At 46.3% G+C, this 11,367-nt stretch overlaps 1 protein-coding gene across 1 annotated transcript; it reads right to left on the reverse strand.

Moving 5' to 3' along the window:
- Positions 1 to 8,258: 8,258 nt before the first annotated feature.
- On the reverse strand, positions 8,259 to 10,756 carry LOC103650257 (cyclin-A3-2-like). Its single transcript, NM_001329551.1, has 7 exons — positions 9,893 to 10,756; positions 9,549 to 9,781; positions 9,314 to 9,466; positions 9,162 to 9,195; positions 8,920 to 9,069; positions 8,695 to 8,829; positions 8,259 to 8,599 (listed from the first exon to the last, which is right to left on the reverse strand). Exons 1-7 carry the CDS (start codon positions 10,427 to 10,429, stop codon positions 8,528 to 8,530), a joined length of 1,314 nt encoding a protein of 437 aa, NP_001316480.1. The 5' UTR covers positions 10,430 to 10,756; the 3' UTR covers positions 8,259 to 8,527.
- Between the last annotated feature and the right edge of the window lie 611 nt (positions 10,757 to 11,367).

Raw genomic sequence — 11,367 nt, forward strand, 5'->3', positions numbered from 1 at the left:
ATGTCTGAAAAAATAATTATAAATTGAAGAATGTACTACCGTGTAAGTCATTTCGTTTAAATCTTAATAAGACGGTCACCAAAATGTCTAATATCAGTCTCCTAATTAAGACGATTTCTAAAACGTCCATTATTAGTCACCTAAATAAGATGGTTTTCCTATTGTAATCGTCTATTATTGTAGGATATTCGAGACGGTTTGATAAATACTTTATGACTTTTAATGTTTGTATTCTCTACGGTTCTTTAGAAGCAGTGTCTTAAAAAAAACCTAATTCAAGATGGTTTATCAGACAAAATGACTTAAACAAATACCTTTTTCAGACGGTTTATCAGACAAAATGACTTAAACAAATACCTTTTTCAGACGGTTATAAATTAAAAACTGTCTTATATAATATCTTTTAAGACGGTTTATAACCATCTTAAATGTGGGACATCTTTTGCGACTCCATCAAAATTGGACACTTCATAAGCGTCTTAATAACTGAAAATTAACCGTCTCATATAGCATGATCTGTAGTAGTGTAGGGATCACCAACAAAAGGGAGATATCGAGATTTCTTACATTAATACTAAAGATCAATTAGCCGATATCTTTACCAAGCCTCTTGATGAACAAACTTTTAACAAACTTAGGCATGAGCTCAATATTCTTGATTCGCGCAATTTCTTTTGCTAGATTGCACACATAGCTCATTTATATACATTTGATCATGTCTCTTTCACATGCTATGACTAATGCGTTTTTCAAGTCCATTTCAAACCAAGTTATAGGTATATTGAAAGGAATTTGGAGTCTTCGGCGAAGACAAAGGCTTCCACTCCGTAACTCATCCTTCGCCGTCGCTCCAAGCCACTCTCCATCTTTGGGGGAGAGAGAAAAAGGACTTCGTCTTTGGTATAATCTTAACTCATTTATTTATGACCAAAGGGGAAGAAAGTACTTCGAGGGCTCTAATGATTCCGTTTTTGGCGATCCATGCCAAAGGGGGAGAAAGTATGAGCCCAAAGCAAAAGGACCGCACCACCACCAATTTCAAAAACTTAGTTTTTCAAAGAGTATTTTTCAATTGGTATCCTATTGTGTTAAAGAGGGGGAGAAAGTAGTATTTCAAAAATGATATATCAAAACCCTCTTGAACACTAAGAGGAGGATCTCATTTAGGGGGAGTTTTGTTTAGTCAGAGGAAAAGCATTTGAAACAGGGGGAGAAAATTTCAAATCTTGAAAATGCTTGGCAAAATCTTATTCATTTACCTTTGACTTTTTGCAAAAGAACTTTGAAAAAGATTTACAAAAGAGTTTGCAAAAACCAAAACATATGGTGCAAGCGTGGTCCAAAATGTGAAAAATGAAGAAACGATCCATGCATATCTTGTAAGTGTTCATACTGGCTCAATTCCAAGCAACCTTTACACTTACATTATGCAAACTAGTACAATTATGCACTTCTATATTTGCTTTGGTTTGTGTTGGCATCAATCACCAAAAAGGGGGAGATTGAAAGGGAATTAGGCTTACACCTAGTTCCTAAATAATTTTGGTGGTTAAATTGCCCAACACAAATAATTGGACTAACTAGTTTGCTCTAGTGTATAAGTTAATACAGGTGTAAAAGGTTCACACTCAGCCAATAAAAGATCAAATATTGGATTCGACAAAGGAGCAAAGGGACAACCGAAGGCACCTCTGGTCTGGGGCACCGGACTGTCCGGTGTACACCGGACAGTGTCCGGTGCACCACCGAACAGTGTCCGGTGCACCAAAGGACTCTAACTCAAACTTACCACCTTCGGAAAATTCCAGAGGCGACTCCACTATAATTCACCGGACTGTCCGGTGCACACCGGACATGTCCGGTGCTCTAAGGAAGGATGGCCTCAGGAACTCGCCAGCCTCGGGAATTCATTTGAGCTGCTCCGCTATAATTCACCGGACTGTCCGGTATACACCGGACTGTCCGGTATACACCGGACTGTCCGGTGTAACAGCGGAGTAATGGCTATTTCGGCGCCAACGGCTACCTGCGACGCATTAAATGCGCGCGCAGCGCGCGCAGAAGTCAGACACGCCCATACTGGCGCACCAGACAATGAACAGGATATGTCCGGTGTGCATCGGACATCTAGGCGGGCCCAGAAGTCAGAAGCTCCAACGGTCAGAATCCAACGGCATTGGTGACGTGGCTGGGGCACCGGACATGTCCGGTGTGCACCGGACTGTCCGGTGCGCCATCGAACAGACAGCCTCCACCAACGGTCAAGTTTGGTGGTTGGGGCTATAAATACCCCAACCACCCCACCATTCATTGCATCCAAGTTTTCCAGCTTCCAACCAATATACAAGAGCTAGCATTCATTGCAAAGCACACTAAAGAGATCAAATCCTCTCCCAACTCCACACAAAGCTTTAGTGACTAGAGAGAGAGTGATTTGTAGTGTTCATTTGAGCTCTTGCGCTTGGATCGCTTCTTTTCTCTCGCATTCTTTCTTGTGATCAAACACTCACTTGTAATTGAGGCAAGAGACACCAATTGTGTGGTGGTCCTTGCGGGAAGTTTGATTCCCAAGTGATTTGAGAAGGGAAGCTCACTCGGTCCGAGGGACCGTTTGAGAGAGGGAAGGGTTGAAAGAGACCCGGCCTTTGTGGCCTCCTCAACGGGGAGTAGGTTCGCGAGAACCGAACCTCGGTAAAACAAATCCGTGTGTCACACTCTTCATTTGCTTGCGATTTGTTTTTCACCCTCTCTCACGGACTCGTTTATATTTCTAACGCTAACCCGGCTTGTAGTTGTGTTTATATTTGTAAATTTCAGTTTCGCCCTATTCACCACCCCTCTAGGCGATTATCAGATACCTGGATTGTGCCCCTAAGCATACCTAACATCTAAGTACCGAGAAATAAGAAAATATGTTCCCCGAGATCGAGCAGGGTTGAATCATGATTTTCCCGAGGCCTCGCTTGACGGTCGCGCAAAACTGTGTCTCGCCCGAGCCCATCCACGGTCGAAGGTTGCGCCCGAGAGAAATCCTCGACTTGCCCGAGGGCCCCCTTTTCAGAAGGCGGTTTTCGGCTCGCTCGAGGTCATCTCGGACAGAGGACAGCCTCGAGCCCAGCCTCAGCCAAAGATCTCGAGAACCATAAAGACGTGCACATTAAATGCAACGATACAGATATCTGCTCTATGTGACACCGCAACCAACAGAAGATGATGGGACCGTTGTCCTGTCTACTTTCACCAACCACGATGACGCATGCCCGCGAATATCGGACATGGTTCCCCCACTCTAACCACTATTCTCGAATAACTACGGATGGGACATGCAAACGTCTAGGCACAGCCTCACCCTCGGGAAAGAACTCTGCCTCTCCCGAAGACGGCTTCAGCCTCAGGAGCAAACTTTGCCTCACCCGAGCTCGGCCTCGACCAACTGCCCTAGCAGTAGCCATCAACTCCCCGTGAATCCCACAGGAAGCCACTCTGGCACTATTGTAACCACTCCATACACGACTGCATGGCTAGGCGCAGGTCCGACCATGGCCTCAGAGAAACCTCCGCCTTGCCCGGGCATTGCCTCAGCCCAAATAACATCGATAAGAGGACGCCCAATGCCACCTACCCTTCAACAAGGATAGATGACAACGGGATGGCTACAGAAACTACAGGGCTGGTGTCAAGTCTACTTTACGCCAAATGGGATGAATTACCATGAGTTGTTCAAAATACTTATCACTATTTTAACAACTACGACTCGAACAACACATCCACAAGATGGGCTCAGGTACGCATCCAAGCCCCCAACCATGGCCTCGACTCTCTGCTTGGTCAAGATACGGGATATAAGAGCCGAAAATCCTTCCCCTGATCAAAGACAGCCACAAGGACAAAAACCATACCAGTGGCCATACTGCTATAGAGGTTCGGGCTCGCCTCCTCTTGCCATTACGACAAACCTTGGTGCTCCTATGATCCCTCCTTAAGGCTATAAAAAGGATGAGTCCAGGGCATCTAGGGGGAGGGGGAGAACAACACTTCACAGGTTTTTCCCTCCACAACCGATATTGACACTTGCCTCAATGTCACCCGGATTTAAGGCCCAAACCCGGGCGCGAATCAAATGTGTGCTAGGATTAAGTCTCACACATATGATGACTCATGGTACAAAAACGAATGTCACATCTTTACTATATAATAGGAGTTCCGTACAAAATACCTAAATAATTACATCATATGAATACAATGATCCTCCGCAACCATAGTTGACTGGGAGACGACGACGTAGACCTCTCACGAACTCATCGCGGCATCCTTCATGCTCCTTATCTTGTGGTACCTGTCCTTGACCTAGGGGGATGTGAGTACAGCAAGGGTGTGAGCTCACATACGTTCATCGCTCAACAAGTTGTGGGGAATAATGTGCATGAGCATACTTACGAAGGGGCTCATGTGAAGTGTAAGGCTTACCAAAGAAGATGGTTAAAGTTGAGTATTGCTTTTAGATTTGGTCAAAATTTTATTAGCAATTACTAAGTATAAGTAGATACCAACCCAAATAAATAAGAGATCACAATTAATAATAACACCCACAATGCAATGCATATGACAAATTAAGTTTAATTCCATAATTTAATCATGTGAGTGTCCGAGCCGCTCATGACCGTGAGCACGACTGATATACCAGTTTTACACTCTGTAGAGGTTGTGCATCTTTACCCACAAGACGTGTTTCTCGATTAGCCAGGGTTAGGTAGACCCTTAGACACTTCCAAGGTGAATGGCTTGGAATCCACTGAGGCCTTCCAAAGTTCCACTAGTTCGAGAAAACCCACTATGGTTTCAGGAAGAAGGAAGCATAGGAATCCCTCATCCGAAATGCCATCGCAGCAGTTCGACCCGAGAACCTCACTATACTCTGCAGCGACGCCTCCCCGCTTGCCCCTTTTGGGTAAGGTAATCTCTCCCTAGCTTTCCTAATTACTTGGCCAAGAGCGTCCCATTCCACCCTTGTGGTAGCACTGTTTTCCTTGGTGGTTCTCCATGCTCCAAATAACATGATGATCTTATCATGATCAATAATTAAAACAACAACATAATTGGAACATGATCACAATATAACATTAATTTCCCAAAACCAGGTAGAGCAATAATAAATCTACCCAATAGTTCTTTTGTTTGCGAGGTGTGGGGTAAACAAAACTAGGGAAACCTATTGGATCCCATCAAATTAACCTGATCATATCACGGTGATTACCAGAGAACGTTATTAGGTAGAGAAGAGTGATCAAGGGCATAACTTACCTTAGACTTGAGATCCTAGGTACCAAGTTAGTCTTCAAGTTTCTCGTGACATCGCTGCTACTCGTAGCAATACATACAAATAGACAAGAAATAATATTACACCAAACATGGGAACAAACAACGTAAGAATATTCTACGCGCTGCTACGAGATCGCAGGTTCAAGAATCACTAAAATCAGAGTAATGGTTAAAAGGTTCATATGTTTTATGTGATCAGATATGAAAATTGTGTCTATGTTGATTAATGAATCATGTGATAAAAATACTCTTAAGAAAACATTAATTTAATTTTAATCTAGGTTATAACTTGATTAGAACACATATTTTTGTCAATTTATAACTAGGGACTGAAAACTTTACCTTAACTTTATTTAGAAAAGTTACTCTAATGAACATAGGGTAAACAAATTAATTATTTAAAACATGTTATATTATAAGGTTACTAACGTGTAGATAATTTTATTACGAAGATAACGCCACTTGAACGGAGTAAATCGGAGTTAGAACATAAAAGTTATGGAATTCCTAAGTTTCTAGGTTATTTAGGACTGTTTTCATACACATGATCACTTTCCGAGGCTTAAATGCGAAGTCTAGGGACATATGTTTAATTACTCCAACGAAGGGGTAATCGAAGGGGTGTTGATCGATGGCCTAGATTTAAATAATCGAAGGGGTACACTCGTTCTAATCTCACCCATTCGTATTCGATCCAACGACCACAAGCTCCACACGCAACGATCTATTTTAGGTCGTTCATGCCTTCATCAACGGTCACCAACCCACCTGCCCCACGATCCACTCTAGTTGATAGACCGGCGACGCCCAGGCCCTCTCGTGGTGGCGCGAGGCAGCGAAACCCAAAACAGAGCTCTGGTGGACCAAGCAGCACGCTACAAGACGAAAGCGAAGATAGAAACAACAGCGCATTCGACGGAGAGCACCTCACCAGAGATGGAAGCGACAGTTGGTCTGCCCTCGGCTCAAAGTGGTCCCACGACGGTAACGCGTCACCAACGAGCAATTCCAGACCTTTCGATCTATCTTCACACTTGAAATTGCCATTGATGTGCTCGGGGTGCTCCGATGAACGTCTGTGACCACATCCCGAGGGCAGAGCACCGACTTGCGCGATTTCCAGGCGTGGCGCTCTGATTCTCTCTTCTCGCCTCCTGATGCTCGGCAATGGTGATTCCAAAATGAGGAGCAATACTAGCCTAGACGGGTGGATGAGGGGAGGCACTCGGTTTATAAGGCCACGAGGAGAGATGCCTACGTATTTGATGAGGGCGAATTGCATGCGGGTCCTGCGCAGTTTGTTACGGCACGAGTAGGAGATGGATCCGACGAAATGGGCCCACGCGTCAGTGTCCAGTTTTCCCACGCGCGTGCAGCGACGTCTTGTCGGTGGGGCCCACCTACAAGGGATAGGCGCCAGTGGGGGTGGGATTTTGGGCCACGGGTGGGATATTGCAGAGTGGGCCGGTGGAGAAGGGTAAGAAGCTGGGCCAAAATCGGAACCCCCCCATTCCCTTTTCTGTTTTTTCTTTTCTCCTATTTGTTCTCCAAATTTAGTCTGGGTTTAAAATTCCTCTTATGACTATGGCAATCAAATGCAGCAACACAAAATACGACATGATGCATAGTTTAATTATTTACACATTTTTACACCATTTGTTTAATTCCTTTAGTTAGATAAAATCCATCAAATATGTAATAAGTAAATTATTCATTTTAAGAAGATATTGTGTATTCATATTAAAGGTTCATCCCAAGATTTTTTTTGTAAGAGAGAATACTTTATAGTATATAATTCCTATTAAGAGAAGGTTCCTAGGCATGCAATCTATACTGAATAGTTGATTAAACAAGGGAGAATCTTTTCATGTTTTCTCTCTTAACTCAAATCTTAGTTTAAAGTTTTAACTCTAAATTTTGAAGTACCAAAATTGTAATGTTACTATTTACTTAATTTAGGAAAATGTACTTTATAGAGAAAGGAATCTACTATTAAAATCCATTCTAACTCAATCTTTTGAAGAAACGTTTATAAATCCCAAAATAGGATTTTGAGGTGTTACACTCAATCATCCACAGTTTGGGTTCATTGCCTCTCTCATCTAGCTTGTACCCTACTACAAGCACTTAGGTGCAAGATAATATAAGTCTCATCCCTCTCTGTTAAGGGCCTGTTTGGTTGGGCTGTGGCTGTGAAAAAAGTTGTTGTGGGCTGTGAGCTGTGGAAAAAGCTGTTGTAGGCTATAAGCTGTTAAAAAGCTAAAAACTGTTTGGTGGAAACCACTAAAAGTCGTTAAAAATTCTTCGATATATGTTTTTATGGTTCCATCCGAAAAGTCACTAAAAGCAAGTCCAGGGGTGCTTTCAGATTTGCATTACGAGAAAGTCGGCTTTTAGAAAAAGCTGCTTCCTAAATCCAGCCCTTTGGTTGGCTTTTGGCTTTTAGGGGGGCAAAAGCCAAAGCCAAAAGTCAAACCAAACACACCCTAAAAGTAGGACATTCTATTATCTGAATCAAGATAAACCTTTTGTCTTCTTGCATCTGTTACGTGATGTAAGCAGTTATTACTGCTCTAGTCGCATGGACCAAATGGTCATGGGACGTGTCCTTTCGCACGTCTCCACTTTGGCACGACCATCGGACGTGACCCTAATACCAAAGGGTCATTAGCCTTCTCCTCTTGTGTCTTTTCATTTATATATGAGAATGCAATAAAGAAAGGTCTCTCTCGGTTCTCATTTCCTCTGTCACAAAACATCATCCATCTGGACTGAGACAAGCAACGCTAATTCACTAGTTGGAGTATTCAAGTTTTTTTTTATTTATTTAAAATCACAAAAATATTCGATGCGTATCGGATACATATCCACGAAGTATCAGTATCTGATACGGTATCTAACACGAGTAAAGTATCCACGCATCATAGATAGATCAGATGGAAGGGTCTAACGTATCAAACATTACATTCGTTGCCAACGGACCAAGGCAAGGTGTGACTAAGATATGATACAAGATTCACAGCAAGAGAATGCCTGGTCTCACTAAGAGTGACACAGCGGCGCGAATCCTAAAGAACCTCAAACAAATAGCTTTCACCACGCTACTTAAATGAGAGGAAAGCTCATCAAACGGTTATTTTCTGCTTGTCCCTAAGAGCTCAAGGAGAGCTCAGATTGTTAGCCTTACAGCGGTACAGTCCGAGAGCAGCTACTCAGCTAAGTCTTCAAAGTATGAAGTAGGGATCACGACAGGCACGAGGATCAATGACACGCATTTGAACTGTTCCAAGCGATTGCAGAGTTAGACTCACAGTGCCATTACGAAATTAGCGTTCATATATAAAAGGAGGATCACTAGACTCTAGATGTGTATACCTTGTGCTGCTTGTACTTGTCTCGAATTGCCGTTAATGATGGACATTTCCTGTTGAGCTGCAAGTCATGTATGGCTACGATGCAATCCTTGAGTTCAGAAACTTTGTAGCCAGTCATCTTCTGCAGCTTTGTGTTCTATAATTACATACAAAAAATGCAGGATAATGAGCCTTGAGAAACAGAGAGATCCTCTGCACGCATCAAGAAGATCCTCCAGTTCCTTACCCACGGATTGGTATTTGGATCAATGGTCAGCCTAGCAACAAACATGACTGAAGCAGCAACTACTGATGGCAAGAACCGGAGGCAGCCATAATCTAGTAGACTCAGCTCAGCGAGGTAGCTCCCCAAGAATTCCATTAACAAGATGGAGCCCTGCAGCAAGAATGCAAAGAAAAACATAAGACGTCAATGCACATTGAAAGAAGAGAACAATTGGATGTGATAAATCAGAATGAGCTGGCAACCTTCTTGTCTTCATGGGCAGATCTTATGAAACGTCTGAAATCAGCAAGACAAAGGAGAGATGATGTGGTAGCAGATATTCCGTTAGCCAACATGTTCAGATGGAAATTAAGAACATGAAAATTATGAGCTTGTGGGTCAGTGAGTTTGCCACCTCAGGAAGGTCTTGATTGTAGGATTGCCCAACTCGAACTTGAGAAGCTTGAGTATGTCGCTCTCCATCTTGAGGAGCTCCTCTTTGGTGTAGGTGTTGTCTGTGATGTAGCAGAAGTCCTCCGGGTGCGGCGGGCTGATCTCCTCGAACTTCCTGCAAGCACCGGACCCAGATCAATCCCCAATTTTTGAATGCCTAGAATTAGAAGCAAACGACACAATGTGGTGGCATTTACGCGGCAATGAGCATGGAGGCAACGCCAAGGAGCTGCAGCTTGTCACGGCCGAGCGCGTTGACGGAGAGGAAGCGGTCGACATAAGAGATGGTGAGGTAGAGCGTGTCCGCGACGAGCTTGTACTCCTCGGCGACCTCGACGAGCCAGTCGACGAGGATGCTCCGCATGTGGGCCGTGACGTCCGCCTGCACCGCCTCGATGTAATCGGATCTGGACCGCCGCTGCGGATCCACCTGCACCCGCCGCACCAAATCCGTAGCAAGCAAGCATCGGATCAGACGAGACCCAACGCAGATGCATCGAATCTGCGGAAATGCGAAAGATTGGGGAGCGGAGCGGAGTACCTCCAGGGAGCGGAGGTAGGTGTAGATGTCGGAGGCGTAGGACCCGGAGAGCTGGAGGTCGGCGGGCGCCACGGCGCGCGGCGGCGCGGAGAAAGCGGTGTCGGCTGTGGCGAGCGGCGGGGAGTAGGAGGCGGAGTTGGACTCGGCGTCGGCGGCGCGCGGCGGCGCGGAGAAAGCGGTGTCGGCTGTGGTGCGCGGCGGGGAGTAGGAGGCGGAGTTGGACTCGGCGTCGGCGGCGCGCGGCGGGGAGAAGGACGCGCAGCGCTCGGCCTCGGCGGCGGCGGCGGGCCCGCAGGCCTCCGACGCGCCGGGCCTCGCGGGCCTGGACGCGGGCTTCGAGGGCTTCACGGGGCGAGACGGTGCGAGGGCGGCGTTGTTGGCGAGCGCCGGGAGCTCCCCAAGCGCCACCCGCCTCCGTTTGGCGTCGTCCGGACCCTCCGCCGCCATCGCCGCCGCGCGCTTCGCCGCGGCCCGCGTGAGCCGGGGCCCCGCCACGCCCAGGGCCCCCACGGGAGCTGCGTTCTCCTTGCCCGCCATCGTCGACCTCTTCAGCGGCGGGGAAGAAGGAGGCGGAGGCGCGGGACCCTAAGGTTTCGGCTGGCGTTTATCTGGACGGGGAAATGGGGAGCAGATCGAGGCGGTTAAGTAGCGCAGCAGCCGCGGAGAGATGGTGCGGGCTGCGGAGGTGAGAGGCCGCCGAAATCGATTTCAAAATGAGGGAAGGAGGAGGAGTGGCGGTTCTCGCTTGGGTCTCCGGCGGGACGGGAGCGGCGCCACAGACCCTCCCCTCTGGGCTCTGACTTCTGATCTGAAATGCGGAGGCGCGGTGGTGGCGGCGGCGGGCGGAGGGGACCAGGGTTTTTGCTCTCTCTTTCTCTTTTTTTCCGCGGCTCCTGGGTTTAAAAATTAAATTTTTGTGAGCGAAAAAGGGGACGGAGAGCATGTGACGCCGTGACGGTGTGTGAGTGTGATTAGGCGGGACTGCTGGCGATAAAATATTTCCCAAAATCCAGGGGCGGGCCACCACAGTGTCCTGCCACTCTGGGCTTTCTGAGCCCACACGGGCCAGCGAGGGGGCACCAGCTGGTCCGCCAACGCCATATGCCTCGCCCTGTCGCCGGCGCACGACAAGTCCGGCCGAGCACGAACACGGGCAGTCCGGTCGAGGGCTCGGGGCGACCTGGCCCACCACGACGCCTAGATAAAAAATTCTGCACGTACGTCGTCAACGTGTGGGTAGCCAGCGAGGGCTGTAATTTATCGCGATCCAAAAAAAATTATAATTTTTTAGGGTTTTAAATAAATTTTAGTTTAAAAATAAATAAAAAAAGAGTTCGATTCTAATTCGATCTTATTCTTAAATTTTATAGTCTAAAATTTAAAACTTATTGTCACCTAAAAGAAACGGACCCTAGACCCTCCTTAAGATACGCGTGTGACCAAGAGAAAAATCCAACAAGCATTTTACGGGCACC

This window comes from Zea mays, chromosome 3, assembly GCF_902167145.1.
Source record: "Zea mays cultivar B73 chromosome 3, Zm-B73-REFERENCE-NAM-5.0, whole genome shotgun sequence".
In the NCBI taxonomy this organism is placed as follows: Eukaryota; Viridiplantae; Streptophyta; class Magnoliopsida; order Poales; family Poaceae; genus Zea; species Zea mays.